This window comes from Rousettus aegyptiacus, unplaced genomic scaffold, assembly GCF_014176215.1.
Source record: "Rousettus aegyptiacus isolate mRouAeg1 unplaced genomic scaffold, mRouAeg1.p scaffold_m13_p_6, whole genome shotgun sequence".
NCBI lineage: Eukaryota > Metazoa > Chordata > Mammalia > Chiroptera > Pteropodidae > Rousettus > Rousettus aegyptiacus.
Window position 1 is genome coordinate 31,669,924 of NW_023416309.1, and position 19,554 is coordinate 31,689,477.

At 37.3% G+C, this 19,554-nt stretch overlaps 1 protein-coding gene across 10 annotated transcripts in view; it reads left to right on the forward strand.

The window, feature by feature from the left end:
• Positions 1-19,554, forward strand: part of STAMBPL1 (STAM binding protein like 1) — a 45,538-nt gene that overhangs the window by 18,386 nt on the left and 7,598 nt on the right. For 6 of the 10 annotated variants that reach the window (XM_016129216.2, XM_016129217.2, XM_036223064.1 and 3 more), the window contains exons 2-8: positions 1,739-1,821; positions 5,815-6,032; positions 8,114-8,189; positions 9,939-10,034; positions 12,117-12,474; positions 13,559-13,683; positions 15,733-15,870. In XM_016129216.2, the coding sequence (XP_015984702.2) occupies positions 1,792-1,821; positions 5,815-6,032; positions 8,114-8,189; positions 9,939-10,034; positions 12,117-12,474; positions 13,559-13,683; positions 15,733-15,870 (1,041 nt within the window). In that variant the 5' untranslated portion in view covers positions 1,739-1,791. Of the gene's footprint in view, positions 1-1,738; positions 1,822-5,814; positions 6,033-8,113; positions 8,190-9,938; positions 10,035-12,116; positions 12,475-13,558; positions 13,684-15,732; positions 15,871-17,099; positions 19,553-19,554 lie in introns of those variants that run through there. The other 4 variants (XM_016129223.2, XM_016129222.2, XM_016129221.2 and 1 more) reach the window with 4 other exon arrangements.

The window sequence follows — 19,554 nt, forward strand, 5'->3', positions numbered from 1 at the left end:
GTGTTTAAAGAACTGAGTAGCTCCAAACATTTTTGCAAGACTCTAATCAATGACTAGTATATCCTTGTTCCTTTCTTTTCCCACCTAGCTCCAAATTCCCCATAAGCCTCTTTATTCTGTCTCTTTTAACTCTTGTAATGAATTCCCCAAATGGAATTACCTACATTCAATGGTGCCAGAATTAATTTAGGTTTAAAAAAACACTGTGACTGTAGCTCTCTCCAGGTCATTTTTTTTTTCTTGTGCATTTCTGTAACCTACAAGCTGAGATCTCCATGGATCACTGGAGAGGAAGACAGGAAGGCTGGAACATGCCAAATGACTTTCCTTAAAGGGTTTTCCATCCATGGATTCAGGCCAGAAAATAACACGGAAGGATTGAATGACCTACTGCTGAGAATTCTAGAGTCACAGAAGTGTATAACTTGGAAGAATGTCATTTAACCCCCTCATTTTGTAAATGAGGAACTGAGGAGAAGATAGGCGTCCATCAAGACATAAGTGATTAGTGGAGTGTAAAGGCCAACATAATTTTAGAAGAAGTGGGAAATGATGATGCAAAGCTTGACCTAAACTAGCAAAAAGAAGGAGATGAGCATTTATTGAATGATTATTTGAACTTGGTTACATATACTTAGTATCTCTGAGCCTCAACTGCAAAATAAAGATTCTAATAATAGCTAACATTGATATAATATTGACTATGTGCTAAAAACTATTCTAAGCACTTTATATGCTAACTCATTTAATCCTTATCACAGCTGATGTATTTGTTTTCTATTGCTGCTTTACAAATCACCACCAGCTGCATGGTGGTGACAACATATGTTTATTATCTCAGGGTTTTGTGGGTCAGGAGTCTGGACGCAGCATAACTAGGTCCTCCACTCAGGGTATCACAAGATAACAATAAAGGTGTCGACCAGGGTAAAGGTCTCACCTAAGGTTTGGAGTCTTTTTCCAGATTCACATGGCAGAATTTATTTCCCTACAACTGTAGAACTCATGTTGGTTGAGTCTTTAGAGCTAGCAGGAGAGTATCTCCCTCTCTGAAAGGTCTAACCTGATTATGTGAGGCTCATCCAAGATAATCTATCTCCCTTTTATTAATCTAACATCATGAAATTAAGGGCTTTAATACATCTGTAAAATCTGTTCATCTTCACCATATCATGTACTATGTATATGAGAGTAATATTCCCTCAGCTTTGCTATGTTCTATTGATTAGAAGCCAATTACAAGTTTCATCTACACTCAAAGAGAGGGAAGTACACAAACTTGTGGATACGAAGGGACAGGAATCATAGAGCCATCTGAGAATTCTACCTTCCACAGCTAGGAGGATTTAGCTTAAGCCCAGACTGACTCTAGGTCTAAGACGCCATGGCCTCAGAGTCCATGCCCTGAACCACTATGATCCTTCTTTCAATGAAGAACGTAAACCCACTCTATAACCTTGCATAGAGTTCTAAATAAGGTAACATTTTACAGACTTGTTCTTGGAGGTGGGCAATAATTAATTCTCTTCAAATCTGCATGTTTAAGGGTCAGCTTCAAGAAATCATAACCATCTGCAGTTCAGGATGTGACTTCCAACGGTCTCTCTAAAAACTGAGATTATTGAAGTTTTTTCAATGTGTTCATATTCTTCTGAGGCAGAAATAACTAGAGATTTTAGATTTGAGAATGGAGTTCTTAAAAAATGACCTTCGCTCTGCTTTTTTGTCTTTGAAACAGATGAAGTGATTGAGAAGAAATAGTGAAGACCTTTGTTTTGCAGACAGGACAACATGGATCAGCCATTTACTGTGAATTCTCTGGTAGGTAGCACCAACTGATATTTTACATATGGTCAGAAAACCCAAAAAAGAAGAACAGAAACATACCAAATGTGAAACGAATCACAGTTACTTCAAGAAGTTTTGCACTTGTCGTTTTTCATCCATCTGTGTGGCCCTCTCCTTTGAGGAAGTGACTAATAAAGCCATCTTTGCTGGAATTAAAAATAATTTCTCCCCCAAAGTGTGAAATGTTAATTTATCTGGTTAGATTCCAGGAGTGTAGTCCTTTAGCAGAGCACCAGAGAGAAGAATTTCAGAGCTGACTTTGTAGCAGGTACTGTATGTACCTCATGCGCCTCTGCTTCTTTACAGGTAAAAACTGGAGGCTTACCTTGTGTGGTAATGAACGAAGAAAACATTTTATATTTAACACCTAAACATAGCTTTGGGATCTTGTGTAAATGTCTGCATACCTGAAACTCTTATTCTTCTCATTTTCCCCCTTTCAGCTCAGCACGGGCCATGTAGAGTGTCTCCCTCTTTTAAAGGTCTCACCTGATTATGTCAGGCCCATCCAGGATAATCTCCCTCTTATTAACTTAACATCAAATGATTAGGGGCCTTAATACATCTGCAAAACCTCTTAATTTTAGCCACATGACATGTGTCCATGTTTTCTAGCTACATCTTAGGAGCAATGTCCTGGAGAGGAAATAATGGGAGCTGTGGGATCACATGGGCTTATTCCGTGTCCCAGATCAGTCTCCGAGTGTGAATTATAATTATTATATGATCTCCTTAGCTCTATATTTTTGTACTGTATGCCTTACAACAATTGGAAATAATATTTCTAACGTCCCCAACCTATCATGGGGCCTTTTTAAATGGAAGCTGAAGCTGTTAGTATCACTGCCTTCATGCTGATGACCTTCCCCAGCCCACTCACCACAACCCTTGGTTGCTGGGAGAGCAGCAGTGTTACAAATACCCTCTGCATACAAAGCTAAGTACCAAAACATAAACGAATAGCACCAGAACATAAACGAATAGAAGGTCTGGTTTTTGCTCTGAAGTGGGTCATGACCTAATGTTTTCACTGCCAAAAAAGTCCTCAAGGAAGCTCAGTTGCTTTGAAAGTATGCTTGAAGAGTGGAGAATTGTGGGAACTCTTTCACTTCCTGACTCCACGTTGTGGGATAATAAAGCCTGCTCCATTTCCACCTCTGCAGAGAAAAGAATCATCCTTATGGAGTATCTTTTGTGGTTTTCTAGAAAATTATGTAGGAATAATTAAAAACTTAGTAGACATATCAATGTAAAAATGGGCAGAAAGGCTTTTTCATCTCTAAATTTTGTATTTTCATCCAAGAACCTCACGTGCAAATGAAATGTTATAGGTTGATAAAGTCTTTAGGCTATTTTCATGTTTATCTCTGAAATCAATTTTTAATTCGGGGAAGATAGGACCATTCAGTAAAGGAGAAATACATCTTATTTTTATCTTCAGGGAAAAGGATAATCTAATTATAATCATGTTGCCCCTTTTCTCTTTTTCTCCTTTATTTGGTACATTTATTGATTACTATATGTGCTGTAGGAGATATGCTACATCTTAGAGAATAGGAATGAATGGAAAATTATTTATTTCCCTCAAGAAATTTATAAGGAATCAAAAACACTTACACACAAATAGTTAAAATTCAGTGTGTACTGTATAGTAATAAAAAGTAGAATTACTTTTGTACATACAGGAGACTGGAAACTCTCTTTAGAAAATGCCCAATTTCAGTAGATTTTTTTTCCCCTAGTCATTTTCTGATGTCAGCGAAGCATTTATCTGTGGTTGAATAACAATATTTCATTTAGTGCTGATGGGTATGATTGGGGAAATGTGGCTGTGTTGCTGTGGTGTCTTAGGCTTCTCAGTTGGAAAAGATGATGTGTACCTTGGCCTGAGGCTCAGGGTTCACAAGCTGAGATTCCTGCATTCGAAGTGGGGTCACCTCCCACAGCTTCTCTGAAATTAAGAAGTCTTTCAGAGAATTAGAAGAACAGCACAACAGAGTTGGATAGAAGGAAGTGCGTGTGTTAATTTAAAATGAAGTCCCTCAGGAAGGGTCCAAGTGTTGATATTGCTGCCAGTCACACCTCTATGATCTGGAACTAGTAAAAATAGAATTAAGATGCAAGGCGAGGGACAAAATCAAGTGCATCTTTTATTCTTCATAACTGGGACCCGGCGGACATGGGAAAGTAATCAGTCTTCTTATCCCTTCTCCTCTAAATTAAACTGGCTTTTCCATGCAGTCACAGAAGGGATATCTGGGGATGTTAAGGGTGAGGAAGTTGAGGCCGTGAGAGCTTCTTGGAGAGAAAGAAACAGGGGGGAAGGCTTCTCACAATGCTGCAGGCCAGATCAAAAGAGTAATGGAAGTTATGAGAGGTGTGACCTGCTTTTCACTTCATGGGGCCTTGAGAAACACATTTATGGCTCTCTGGTTTTATATTAAACTTTTAGAAGCAAGAATCATTCCAGGTCTCTAGGGTTCTATCTGCTATAAATTACCACTAAAGTAGACCAGATGGTATTGGAGAAACAGCCACATCTTGTCCCTGAAGATTGGTTCAGTCATTCACGGCCAGACTAAAACTATGTCTACCTCGGTTTCTTTTTAAAATTTCTGTGGACTTTAATCAAATGCTCTGTCCACACTATAGTCAAACTTGCAACCTACCCTGACTGACTGGGGGGGATTTGGGAAGCTTAATTTGCTCTGGGCTAACTCTATTCTTGGAGCATCAAAGGGTGGTAGAGTTGTCTAAAACAATGCTTCTCAAACTGTAATATGCATAAGTATCCCTGGGAAAAGTTAAAATTCCAAGCCCGCCTCCAGAGATTCTGAGTCTATCTGAGGTGGGGCCTCTTAAGCATTTGCATTTTTTAGGCAGTCAGTCGATGCCGATGCTGCTGGTTTCTGGACCACGCTTTGAGAATGAGAAGCAGTTGGTCTAAAGCAGGGGTCAGTAAACCGTGGTCTGAGGAACAAATTCACCTGCTTGTTTTTCTGAATAAAATTCTGGAATACAGCCAGGATCATTTGTTTATACATTATTTGTGGCTGCTTTCATGCCAGCCAAGCTCAATGGCTGCCACACAGAATATATGACCTGGCAAAGCCTAAAATACTTGCTATATGGTCTTTAAACAGGCAAAATATATGTTGACTTTTTTGCCTTTCTGAAGCACTTTTTACTTAATAATTATCTTGAATGTATATATTCTGTGTTTTTCCAAATGTGTACAGATATGGTTTTTTATTTAAAATATGAGTGTATTAATATCACTATTTCTTAGTAATTTATCATGTTTTTTTCAGTCAGGGATGAATTAGTGTAGTTATGATCATGTGGAGGCTTAAGCATCTTTTTATATTAAAAAAAAAGTGAGGTGCCCATATTCTACTTCGAAACTTCTCCAGGACTTATTGATAGAGTTTTACTCACTTGGTGAAGATGTAAGTGGGCCTCTGAAACTTCTGATTAAACAAGATCTATTCTAGAGTAAGGTTGAATCCTTGTAGTAATTTTGAATACAAGCTACCTCTTGAAGAGCCTTCAAAGTAGAATACCATGAGCCCTGCCTGGCAGGAATCCCTCTCATGGCCTGTTTCATGTGGCCCTGGATAGAAACATTCATGAGGAAATAAGGGTCAATGATATTTTCCTTAAAATGACCTGAAACAGCTGCATACACAGAAACTGCCATACAATTTTACCTTGACACATAAAAGACTTCTTACCCCAAGTAAAAAAACAAAAAAAAAACACAAAAAAAAAACGTATGTTTACCCTGGAGATGTGTGTCTTTTTGGTGTGTAGATCACATGTTGAAGCAAAACAACTTTGCTTTTATCATAGCATTAACTCTAAGCTTTCCTTAGGTATCAGTGTCAGGTAGTTAGCACAGAAAATACAGCTATAATTTCAGTTTAGTCATTTCTTGTAATCAGAGATTCAAATTTTGCTTTACAGAAAAAGTTAGCTGCTATGCCTGACCATACAGATGTTTCCCTCAGCCCGGAGGAGCGAGTCCGTGCCCTTAGCAAGCTTGGTTGTAATATCACCATCAATGAAGACATCACTCCACGCCGCTACTTCAGATCTGGAGTAGAAATGGAGAGGATGGCATCTGTGTATCTGGAAGAAGGAAACTTGGAAAATGCCTTTGTCCTTTATAATAAATTTATAACGTAAGTCTTTGGTTTTAGAAGCCTTTGATATGGGAGAATTAGAAAAATATTTATATGCTATTTTGGTGAGGAATGTTTTGGATGATTGGAATGTTTTCATGTTCAGACCACTTTTATCATCTTCAAAAACATTAACATCTGTAGGTTTTTAAATTGCCAAGTAAATGTACTCAAAGGCATCGCCATACCGTTCTTGAGGCTTAGGGATGAGAAGAAGGTCACAGATGTGATGAGCACAAGGATATTCTCTCAGCAGGCCAGCATGGTAACCTTTTTTAAATACTCTTTGCAAATTATATTTCTTGTTTTATGCCCCCCCCACAGGAATATAAAATTTATGAGGGCAGGAACAATATTACAGCTCCATCTACAGCACCTAGAACATGCCATTAACATTTTAAAAATTTGATTTGATGGGTTGAGACTGGAGGATAAGTTGGCAGTTATAGGAGGGGTCTGATTCAGGAATAGAATATAGCAGCGAGTTTCACATAGTAGTTAGCTTTTTTTTAAAGCAATTTATTTAGCTGTGCGACAATGCTACTTATACAAGAGCTTCCAAAATGTTGAGCAAAAGTGGCTACCTCAAAATAGCCATATGCAAATATACAGCTAGATATTGTTAGTAACATTATCTAGTTTAAAAGCCAGCATAAATGGGATTTGTATTTTCTAACCAGCTTTCCAGCTTACTGGTCGAAGATCTGTTACAAATAACTATTTAATTTAAGCCAAAACCCTTATTTTTATTTTAATCGACAGTCACGTCTTGATTAATTTCTCTAGTTCAGGTGGGGACTTAGCCTGAGACCATTTGAGAAATTGATGGTTGGCCACATTCAGGCTACTGAGGAAAATCGATTATTTCTAGAAAGTTAAGCAATAAATATGAAATTGGAGATTATCGATTGTCATTAATAGCAATGTTTCCCCCAAATTTTAATTGTAATTTAAGTGTGGTAAAGGAGAAAGGCCACTATACAGAGTTACTCAGTAATCAGAATATTTGAATTCTCTTCAGTCATTAACCATGTGATAATTTGTAATTCAATTTTCTTCCTTGGACCTTAATTCCATATTTACAAACGAAAGACTTATGGGCAAATATCTCTGAAATCTCTTCAACTCCAAATGTTTGTAACTTTATTCTATTTAAAAATCCTTAGGCAACTAACAATTCATTGTAGCCTCTTTAAGTCTTAATTTTCTCATTTGAGAAATGAGTTATGAGAGCTGAGATGATGAATGATGTGTGATTTGTAAACATCAGAATACTAGGAATTTAGAGTAGTACATATTAATTGATCAAAAATAGTATTTAAAGCCCTTCATGATCTATCAAAGAAGGACTATGCATTCATTTAACAAATATTGAGCATATATTATGAGCTGGACACTATTCTGCAGGCTGGGGATATACATCAGTAAGAAAAACCTATGGAACCAATTTCTTGTGGAAGCTGTATCTTCACTTTACCTGGAGGTACTGCACCTGGCTTACTCTAGGGATTTTCTTTTACTTCTGCTATCCTTTGTTTCTCAAAAAGGTGATGAAAAATAATTAACTCTCGACTAGCACTACCCATTCATTCCACTAGGGATTCTGGCTGTCACTTCTCTTAGTCATGAATTTTCAGTCAAGGGTTTTGGGCATATACACTATAGCACTACAGATTCATCAGCGGTCTTTTGAGTCTTTTCCAATGGTGCAAAGGTGTTACATTGATTTTCCAAAGTCTAACATTTTTATGTGATCTGCGTTTCCACTTGCACAAAGAAGGAAGATGGTACTCTGGTGGGATTAAGTACCCAGGACCTGAGGAGAACCAAAGTTATATAGTCTATTTAGGGAGCAGCCTGACCTTCTTAATCTTAGTGTTTAGTTTGCTGAGTTTAACTACCCTATAACACCAAAATCATATTCAATGCCAACATTTGATCGAAAGGCGGGTGAAATGAATAAAGGTTAAATAATTTATTAAACATGTCCTTTTTGAAAAAGAGTCTCATTCTCATTCTGTAAACCATAATTGAGCTTTTGCTATCATATAATGCTAAGGATATGCTTTCTCCTTCTCTAGTTTATTTGTAGAAAAGCTTCCTGGCCATCGAGATTACCAACAATGTGCGGTACCCGAAAAGCAGGACATTATGAAGGTATTGCAGGATCGATTCTCCCCGGTGGGATCAAATGCTCCACAAGTATCCATTATTATTGATTCACCAACCCCCCTTCTCCTCTGTCTCATCCTCTTGAGAGTTTAAGAACACTAAATCATTCCATTAGCCATGATATTTCGATTGCTTCTTAGATCATTAAATATCATTACTGAGCCAGTGTGGGATGTCTAATTGAAATTGAGGTGTGGGGTGAGGTGGGGAAGAAAACGATCCAGAATGTGCTCAAGCACTTTGTGGTGTGAAGAAGGAATTATTTCACCATTCCTCCCAGAGATTAAGAAAATGGTTGTCTTTCCTTATACTTGTTTGAGACAGTCATTTGGGCTGGTTTTGACCATTCCATGCAGTCCTGAACCCCGAAACCATTTGAAAATCACTGTTGATTATTAAGAGAACCACAGAGTTCTAGTTGTTTTTTTCTTATAGTACTATCCTAACAGAAAACAAATTGTTTAGGGGGCGGCCTGAAATAATCTTCAGTATAGGCTACATGTATAGTTCCAAATATCTTTAGCTGAGACTATGTCCTTTTAAATAATGTTTTTAATATATTTTTTCATGTATTTGTCTTAAATAGTTTGGATTGATCTTATATGAAGGAAGATAAACAATATATACAAAATCAGTCACAGTATGAAATTTTAAATAACTCTCGAAAGATATTTTACCGTAGTCTGATGGAATAAAGGCGCTCTTACCAGTTATGTCAGGCCTGAGGCAACCTGTGTGCAGAACTCAAATTTTGTCAAATGGTCATCGACATTTTTTTTTTATTATTTTTATACACACTGATCTAAAGGGTCATTAATTTTCATGCCTTTGTGTAGTATTCCCCCTCAAGATTCTTGTTCATTCAACTTCAGAGAGTTCTGTTGGGAAACCAAAGGTCCCAGGCTACCAACGTGGCTCTTTTACCCTAATTTAGAGTTATTGTTATTTGTACTTATAGGAAAAAATTTCTCCAAAGACATGTATAATTTTTTGTTTATACTTGTTGGATAAATGGATGGGTGGATGGCTGGATGACAAAGGAGTAAGAGAACAGAATTTTAGTGGAAGAGCCTCGCTAGAGGCAGGAGTTTTTGGTTCTAATCATAATGGCCACTAGCTAGCTGTGATTCTTGACGAGCGTTTTACTCTCTCTCGGATTTTGTTTCCTCATCTCTAAAACGGTTAGGTGGGGGAGTTGGTGCTTCGACTAATATCAGATTTTCTAGCCATTAAGCATCACTGGGATGGTGTTTGAGATCCAAATTCCTCAACCACTTCCCTTTCAATAAACATATTGGTTCAGTAGATCTGGGATTAGGCCTGGAAATCTATATTTTGTATGAAAAGTATTTCAGTGCTTTTTATAGTCTGTCAAGCCTAGGGATTCCTATCTACCATGTTCTTCAATGTCCCTTCTAACAATGATGACATAAGTAAACGTAATATGGAATGTGCAAATCTGCTACTTAAAAATGGGGTACCTAGCTAAACAAAATGCTTATCTAACCAGTGGAGTCAATAAAGGTCTTACAAAGGAGATATTTTCCCTCTTCCCCACTGAGAAGTTATATTTTGGAGCCCTAAAAAGAGAGAATTATTTTTTCACCATCATCTTTGGCTACTTCTGTCTTGATTTCTAATACACATACCAGCTGTTTTTCTTTCTCAGCTGATGATCTGAAAGACTATACTGAAAATCCCACTAATCAATATGTATATATATATTTTTAAAAGAAACTGAAGGAGATTGCATTCCCAAGGACAGATGAATTGAAAAAGGACCTTTTAAAGAAATATAACGTAGAATACCAAGAATATTTGCAAAGCAAAGTAAGTTCAGTTGGTACATTTATTTCATGACTGTTTTCTGTGCAAATATTTTTTGAATTTAATTTTCATATGAGTTTTTCAAATGTCATATGCATTTAAATTAAAAATTAAAGATGCAGTGATGTAACACCAATAAAAAATTCATGCTGATGTCTAGGTTAAGCACTTGCACCAAAGATGTGGTATTTTTATATCCCTACAACATCTACTAAAGCATTGCCTTAGAAAATAGATTTCCTAGAGTGTTTTAGATAGAGCTTTTTGACCAACTTTTCCCAGCGCAACCTTTGAGCCAGGTGACTGCTCTTTACCGATGAATGGAGGCAATAGGAGGTAGGGAGAACAGTATATGGTCTCTGGTGTATCTAATTAAGTAGGTCTTGGAAATGTGAATTAAATTCTTGAATATTATAGTCGATATTACATCAAGGTGGAATAATAGCTAACCATATGAGTGGAGTATAATCGTATCACCAAAGGATGGTGGCCTCTGGATTCTTTAAAATAAAGAGCAAAAATGATAATGATGTCTAAGACTGAAAGATATTGAAAGAAGAAATTGACCAGTCTGTAGGATACTCCAGTTCAAAACACAAAATCTTAATGTTTATAGAATTATTATTAAGGTCATTTTTGCTTTTTTGTTTGTTCGTTTATTTTTTTTTGTGCTCTGGAAGTTGTCACCTTTATCGACTCTCACTTTCATTCACTCTCCTTAACTCTGAACATGGTCACAGAACTCGACTTTCTTAGGGCAGAGCCAGAAGTCAGGTTCGAGTGAGATGTTTTGACAGAGGGAAATCAGAAGATTCCCTCAAGTGTGGATACTGATGATTCGATTTGAACTAAGGAAGCTAAGAATGATTTTGGAGGCTCAGAGAAAGCAAGGGAGAGAAAAGCCCAGTTAAGGCTCCTGTCTACACTCAGCAGTGTGTCTGGTCACCTCCTCGGGAGCTCCTTGGGGGGAATGGCCTCAGCAGCTGTTGCACGGTCTGCCTTTGGTGATACCTGTGACTTCACAGTCTACAACAGTATGGCACGTAGAATCTCTGGGGAGATAGCGTGGCAGCCTTTATGCCTAGGCAAGATGAACAGACACACCTTTAAGCCTTTGCTACAGACAGCAACCGTATCATCTGGGAGCTTATTGGAAACGTAGATTCTCCGCCTCCTCCCCAAAGCTGATGAATCAGAAGGTGCCAGTAACAAGACCCAGGGTGGCTCATGTGCATATCCAAGTGCTGCTGTAAGCAGTGTCTCTCCTCCCACTGCCTTAAAGTAGCTAGCTCCCGAAGTCTAATTTTCATCAAAATCATTTGGGAAGCTTATTAAACATTTCTGTTTTCTCACCTAATACTGCCCAGATATTTTTGCGAAGACTGGGGAACTCAGGAATCTTTCATTTTAAAATTCCTGGTTTGTCTGCTACAAGATGATTGGACCACATTTTGAGAACCGTTTCTTAGTGATCCCCCTTCTCCATAAAGTTCCAGCTGTAAGGGTTCTAGAGTCGAATGCTAAGGATTCTAGGGCAGCACTGTCCAATAGAACTTCCTGTGATGATGGAAATGTTCTATGTGGCACTTTGATATGGGAGCCACTAGCCACATGGGACTTAAAATGTGGTTAGCAGGGCTGAGGAACTGGATTTCTAATTTCATTTAATTTTAATAAATTTAAATCACCATATATGGCTAGTGGCTACTATATTAGACAGTGCAGTCTAGGATGATATAACCGTTTCTGAGATACTGCCCCATATGATTTGGTTGGTCAGGCTTAGCAGACCATCCTGACCTTGATTTTTCTAATATTTCAAAGTGCAGGGGAATGGAGGGAACATGATTGTCATGCCTGTCTCTGATGAAATATGAGTGGATTTAGAACTGCTGCCTGAATCAGATTAAGGGGCTTTTGCCATGATGTTATATATTTTCCTCACTGTCATATGAGTGTCTCTGTGGGCAGATTATAGTATCTAGGTGTGTGTCTCTCTGTTTTCTAGAGATTGAATGTCTGATCTCAGTTTGATATCTTTGCCTTGGGAACTAACCTTTTATTTCGGCATCCACATTTTTTTAGAACAAATATAAAGCCGAAATTCTCAAAAAACTGGAGCATCAGAGATTGATAGAGGCAGAAAGAAAGCGAATCGCTCAGATGCGCCAGCAGCAGCTAGAAACAGAGCAATTCCTGTTTTTTGAAGATCAGCTCAAGAAGCAAGAATTAGCCCGAGGTCAGATGCGAAGCCAGGAAACCCCAGCGCTGTCTGAGCAGATCGATGGCAGTGCTTTGTCCTGCTTTTCCACACACCAGAACAATTCCTTGCTGAATGTATTTGCCGATCAACCTAATACAAGTGATGCAACCAATTACGCTAGCCACTCTCCTCCTGTCAACAGGGCCTTAAAGCCAGCTGCCACTCTAAGTGCTGTTCAAAGTAAGTGAATAAATGTGTCCTTGTAAGATATTAAATCTCTTCTAGTGAAACCATATTTTTGGAACATCTGGGAAGGCTCGCCTCATTTCATTATCAATTGTGGTAGGACCCCTCCACGTGTGTACATGTACACAGAACTAGTCTTTCAGTACCATGTGGCTTTTACTATATGTACCTTAAAATTCAGGAAACATTTCGCTTTGTCCTCTGATCAAGCAGACTCTATAATAAACGGAACTGTATTTAGTCATGGTATAGAGGTTTAAAAAGAATTCCAAACATTTTTTCTTTCATGTATTTTAACCAAGAAACACATGAATCTTAAAGGTAAACCCATGGGAAAGATGTTGAAAAACTTGTTTGTCTAGAATTTTGCTCAGCAATTTGAATTAAAATGGTTAGCATTTCCCTGGGCCAGGAGGATCTTGTACACATGGATAGTTAACCCCAAGTGGATTATGTGTTTCTGCCAACAATTAGTGCAGCTCGGTTACTGCTATGTCAGTGCTGGCAAGTTTTCAAAATCAAATGCGGAATTCTTCCCAGCAGACACTGTCAGCTGATTTTGTTTTTTTCATTTACTTTAAAAGAGTTACAATAGGCCAACATTTTATAAATTACTCTACTGCTAATTATTCTTGAAAACATCCTTTTACTTGATTATCGCCAACTTTCATAAAGATATAAGTAACGTACGGGAAATGCAATAAAGAATACTCATCCTATGTCTTAATAGGATATATGAGATGTGTTCTATGCAGCCAATGCACTTAACAGTATATCTGCTTTGTGCCAAAAGGAAACTCACACATACTTGTAAGTAGTTGATCTGGAGCACAAAGATATAAAGGTATTTGTGCTTTGCCACTTGTTCATAAAATAATTTATATGCAAAGGGTAATTTTACCTTCTTTCTAGTCAACACTTACTTTTAAGAGTTTTAAACTATCACGTGGAAAGTGAAGCATCTGATAATTTCATTTTTTATAGTTATATTTACTTGCAGTCACTTGCTGAAAACAGATTTGAAGAATGAGATGTAATATTTGTTTTTTTAGCTTCTTCTCCCTTTTCTGTTTCTTAGATTTGGTGGTTGAAGGACTGCGATGTGTAGTTTTATCAAGAGATCTTTGCCACAAATTTCTGCTGCTGGCAGAATCTAATACAGTGAGAGGAATAGAAACCTGTGGAATACTCTGTGGAAAACTGGTATGGTCTTTGTTTCATAACTCTCTGTACAGGAAACTGTGAAAAGTACTGACGTCCTCGTGTTAAGCAGAACAGAATAAAAGCATCATTAAAGTTGTAAACATTATGGAATTAACATGGGTTAATTTTATTTAACTATTGTCATTATTCATGGAATTATCTTAGAAAATGGATTATAAAATTTCAGGGATGTTATAATAGCTTGTTGTAAAGAATTAAAGCACAGATTAAATCTTTGTTTAAAAAAATGGTGGATTACAGGTGTTCAGATTTCTAAAACCATCTAGTTTTCTAAATCACTTTTTTTGGAAATTGTTAGTTTTTCATACATTCATATAACTTACTCTACTTGTTTTTATCGGTGGCAGATATCATCTTGCCATCCTTTTGCAGACATGTGTGGAATGAACCTAGCATTTTGTTATTTTCTTTAAGGCAGTAGTTTCAACAAACTGAAATGTTATATAACGCAGGCCATATTTACGTATGGGAGATTTTATCAGGAATGTCCGATGAAAGACAGTGCCGAAGTAGAAGGAAATTAAAGAGAGACGATGCATTTAATTCCCCCCTTGTAAGAAAAAATGAGTAATGTTTCTTTGGCAGTGCCCTTTCATAGTCTCTTTCGGGTATCAGTCTATATTTTTAGGTCCAGGCACATTTTCAGTCCTAAACATTGAGCTTGGGAACTGTTCTTTTATTGAAAACATAATATGTTTTATTTCACACATGTTCTCCTACTGTATTCCAGTGTTGCATCGTCACTTTTCCTCTAGGAGAGAGGAAGTGTAGATGATAAGCACAGGAAAATGACCTGCTGTTTCCTCCCCACAGCCGCCTTATTTATCAAGGGGGCAGTGTGCTATGGATGCTTCCTCCCAAGGACCATATGTTGACCTTAGTTTAATTCCTTCTTCCCTTCATCGTTTCCTCCCTTCCTTCCTGCCTTCCCTCCTGCCTTCCTTCCTTCATCAGACAAACATTTACTTAGTACCTATATGTGCCAGACACTGTGCTAGGTGTTGGCTTTCAGTAGCTTACAACAGCCACAGTCTTTGCCACATGGCCTGTACACAATGTTTGTAATGAAGCAGATGGATGATTAATCATAAATGGGGCTGAGTGCTCTAATGGAAGAGTAGGGTATCATGGGAATGTTTAACTAAGAAACTTACCTTATCTGGGAGGGTCAAGAAGGGCTTCCCTGAAAAGCGATGTTTACACTAGGCCTGAAGAATGCATCAAGTTAGCTTGGAGGAGAGGGTAGGATGGAGGGAAGAGTTGTAATGAAGGCTGAAGGAAGAGTGCCCAGTTCGCAGGAAAACCCTGAGACTAGAGAGGAGTCTTACTGCTTCTAAGCCCTAAGAGGACGTGCTGTGGAGGGATGGGCAGCTAGCTACTCACAGCACAAATATCTCTTACTTAAGAATCCTACCACCACTTCACTACCTTATCTTTTCAGCTCTTTTACCTGAGGGCGGTAATTTATTTTTCCTTTCTCTTGATCTAATTGCAAATTACCTTAATTATGGAAAACTCCAGTGAGTCCTCCTATGGTAGAAGAAAGTTTCAAGTCTTGAAGTGAAAATAAATATAATTAATAAAATAAAAACAAGATCATTAACCTCTACGAACTTTAGAAATATCTTTCAGTAACACCACGGAATTATTTAACTAGGAACTCCCGCTTCAAATAAACCTGCCATTATTTTGTTCTGATTTTTCCATTGCAGAGGTAATATATCACACGTTATTTGTTAACTCAACTTCCATGGGCTAATTTCTGTTTATAGTACATTTCTTTTCACTGTGAAAACGGGTTTCAAGTTCCAAACAACTGACTGAGATTTTTGACAAATAATTCATCTTCCTGTTTGGGACTTTGTTTTTGCATTGTGATGGGGGGGTGAGAGGGTGATAATGCAAGTGACGGGACTCTAGTCTTGGAGCAAAATACTGCCCTTTCTATTCAGGATTTTTTTCCCCCTTTTCTATCAGATGTTTTTTTCCCCCTCTGTCAGATTATTCTTTTTGCTAATTGTTTTTTAGACGCATAATGAATTTACTATTACCCACGTAATTGTGCCAAAGCAGTCTGCAGGACCAGACTATTGTGACGTGGAGAATGTAGAAGAATTATTCAGTGTTCAAGATCAACATGATCTCCTCACTCTGGGTTGGATCCATGTACGTTTGACCTTTTGAGTCTCAGGTTTTGTTTTTGTTTCATTTTTTTGGTATGTGGCATGCCGTTTTCCTTCTTGAGGAAATTCAGTTTCATTTAAATAGTTTCTTTTCAGTTTTTTCAAGCGTAATGTCATCATATTAAAGCATTTTCTTCAATGGTAGGTCATGTCTAAATCTGTCAAATCTGAATTTGCAGAGAGCTATTATACTTTTTTCTACTATGCAAAGTTAGGAGAGGGAGAGACATATGGAAATTAGTGACTTGTTTTAATGATTTTACATAGTGTAATGATGGCCTAGTCACATTTTTAACTAATTTGACTAGACAGTTATTAATGTTCTCTTTCCTGTTGTTATGAGATTATTTTATGAAAATTTTGGAAAATGTTTCTTTTAAACAGGTATTTGTACATATCAGATAGGGACCGTACACTCCACTGCACCTCCTATAAGGCTGAGGATAAACAGCCACGTCGTAGGACCAAGTGGATGAAGTAAAAAATATTGGGTTCAAACATTTACCAGGAGCAAGAAAGAGCTTAGGAATTAAAATACATGAGTTGAAATCTCAGCTCGGCTAAGAATTCATTACAGAAATATTGACAAGTTATTTAAGCAATCCAAGCATCAGCTTTATATTTGTAAAACAGGGATCATAATAATTGACTTCAGGTGATGGCGAGTGTTAAAATTTCTTAGCACATTTTTCCAGGGACTCAGAATATTGTGGCTGTTGATTTTAGTGATAATACTCAACTTTTCCTATCCTTGGTTTAAGCTATCCAGGGGACATTTTTTCATGCAGTCTCACACATCTGGGCTGGGGGTAGGGACAGATCGTCCCACTGTCATGAGATGCTGGCCAGGGTTTCCAGGACATCCTGGGGACCTTCAACAACCCCTGAAGAATGATAAGTGATCATTTTTTATTTTACTTATTTTATAGAGAAGTACTGAGTAGGAGCAGGACACACATCCACACCAACTCCTACAAACACACACAGAAACAGACACAGACACACACACAGACACAGACACACACACACACACACACACACACACACAATCACCAAGTGTTTGGTGTTCTGTGATTTAGGAGGGTAAAGGAAACTTCGCCCCAGCTTTGCTGTAAATTGCCGTGTGCCCTTGGTCAGGACTGCTAACCTCCTTGTTTCTAGGTTTCCTCATTGACCAAGTGAGGCTAATGCAAACCTTCTCTCCCTCACCAGATTTGTGTGAGCTGTAAACAAGATACCAGGTTTGAAAGCCTTTTGAAAAGTATAAACTGCCTCTCAAATACAAGAAATTGTTTATAATGAAGAGTTTGCAAAACTTTCCATATGTCTATTTGTTTTACTTAACAGTAAGTAATGTGCCTTACTGTTTGCTTAGAAGTTGCTGACTTTTAAAGGCCTTATTTAGTTTGACCTGATTTTCTGTAACAAGAATGCATTTTAAAGCAAAAAAAGAAAAAAAATAGTAGCAAGGAAATTGTAACATAAACTTAGAAAGAATTGACAATTTGTTAAATTCAATTATATTGAAAAGTCGATGTTAGTTTATCTTATAGGACATTTCCCAAATTAGAAATAAAAGTTTTTCTCTTATGACTGTGTATAAAATGTGCAATAATGAAGTTAAATCATTTAAATAATGAATTAGGCACAATTCTAGATGGTCTGGGATTTTGCTTTTTGTTTATTTCATCATAGCAAATTGTGGTTCAACGAAAACACTAGAATGTTGTATGCCTAAACATCAGGGTTGTAATAACTTTTCGTGATGATTTTTATTGGCATAATAATAGCAACAAATTCCTGAGCTAACTTTTTTCAGATATAAATTAGTCATAGGAAAGAAGGGCTGAATCAGAATCAGACAGATCTGGATTTGAGTTTAGACTTCTCAGCTTAACTCGCCGTATGACTCTTCTGGTTAGCTCAGTTTCCTCATCTGCAAAATAAGGATAATATTAGCACTTATCTTGTTATAAGAATTAAATGAGATCATTCATGGAAAGTGATTAGTTCCGTGCCTGACACCTGATTCAATTGCAGTAAATGACATCTGCTATCATCATCCTCCTCCTCATCATCATCATCGTTTTTATTTCCGTAGAGGAGGTGGGTGGGGAAAGCACCATTCTCCCATGGGAGACTTGTCCTTATGGAGCAGAAGTGATATTCCCCTTGGTAGAAATGAAGGGCTCAGAATATCTTCTGATGTGCATTTAGCCTGGAAAGAAATCGATAGGTAGACATTTATTATTTGACAACCTGCTGCCATGTCCACGACACTAGACTTCCTTTGAACACTTCTTACATTCTCAGCAAGACATAGAGAGTTCTGTGTACTAAGAGAAGGTTTTCATTGAATTAGATAACAGTCAGAACCTCCCACTCATACTTTGACTAAAGATTTGGGTTTTAAAAATTAAGATAATTTCCATTCCTCAGCTGATCTACATCTCTGCAGACCAAGAGTCATTTTTTCCCTTTCAGAACATTTATCTTTCTGTAAATAGATATTAATGAATTTATTTTCATTCTAGTAAATAAGATAGAAAAGCGTTTTAAAATCTTAACATTTCTTCAACAGACCATAGTTGTGTGTGAAGGCATACAGCTATTTCTATGGGCCTGTGTCCTTAATTAATAATGACAACATTAAAAGAACAACAGAAATAACACAGCAGTACTAACAGCTAATGGTTTTAATTCCTTTTTATGTGCTAAGAATTTTACATGGATTGTCTCATTTAATTTTCATAACAGTCCCATGAAGAAAATAATTATCCGTGTTTTCCAGTTGATAAAATGGGCATGAGGAGGTTAGAAAATCCTCAGTGTCATAAAGCTAGTGAGTGACAGAGCCAGGACCCAGATAGTGCATGAAAAGGACCTTGATTTCATGATTTAAACAGTCACATTCCTTTTTCAAGGGTAATTGGAGTCGACTGTGAATTTTAAAATCATTAGGGGTGCGTATATTTTTCATATTTAACTATGAACTTCTGCTTTGTCCCTCATAAGTACAAGTTTGTATATAGTCAAGAACCTGGTGGTTATTTTTTTTTATTTATTTATAGTTCCTTCCTTTTCATCACATGGGTATTTATTCACTTTTCACGATATGTCCCAAACACCTTCAGTAATTTGGAGAATTTGATTCTCTTACTTAGAGGAAATGGAGATCCACAAAAGGATATACAGCAGCAGTGGTAAATTTAGTTAAACTTTCCTTTGCATCCATGGTTTTGTACAAAATATCTCAGGGTTTCCAGTCACAGCTCTGCTCCTGACCAGCTGTTTGCCCGCGGGCAAGTTACTTGAAGGAGCCTCAGGATCCTAGTATGTAAAATTAAGATAATGATATAAGTATCTCCTAGATGAGTTGTGATGATCAAATGAGAATCAGTTTAAAACTTCTGGCAAATTAATTTCCAGTTCTGTCTTTCCCAGTATACAGAAAGGTCATAAACACTCCCAAGAACCTCTTCCCAAACTTGTAGTTATTCCAAAGATACAAAAAGGGAGGGAGTATGTCATCAGCAAGACATTTAAAAATTTTGTATTAATGATGATAAGAAGAAAAAGAAAATAACTAGAGTTTTTTCTTGGAATGGGCTGTGTCCTTGGCCAAGACTCATCTACTCCAATAAGATCGTCTTTCCTCTTTTCTTTT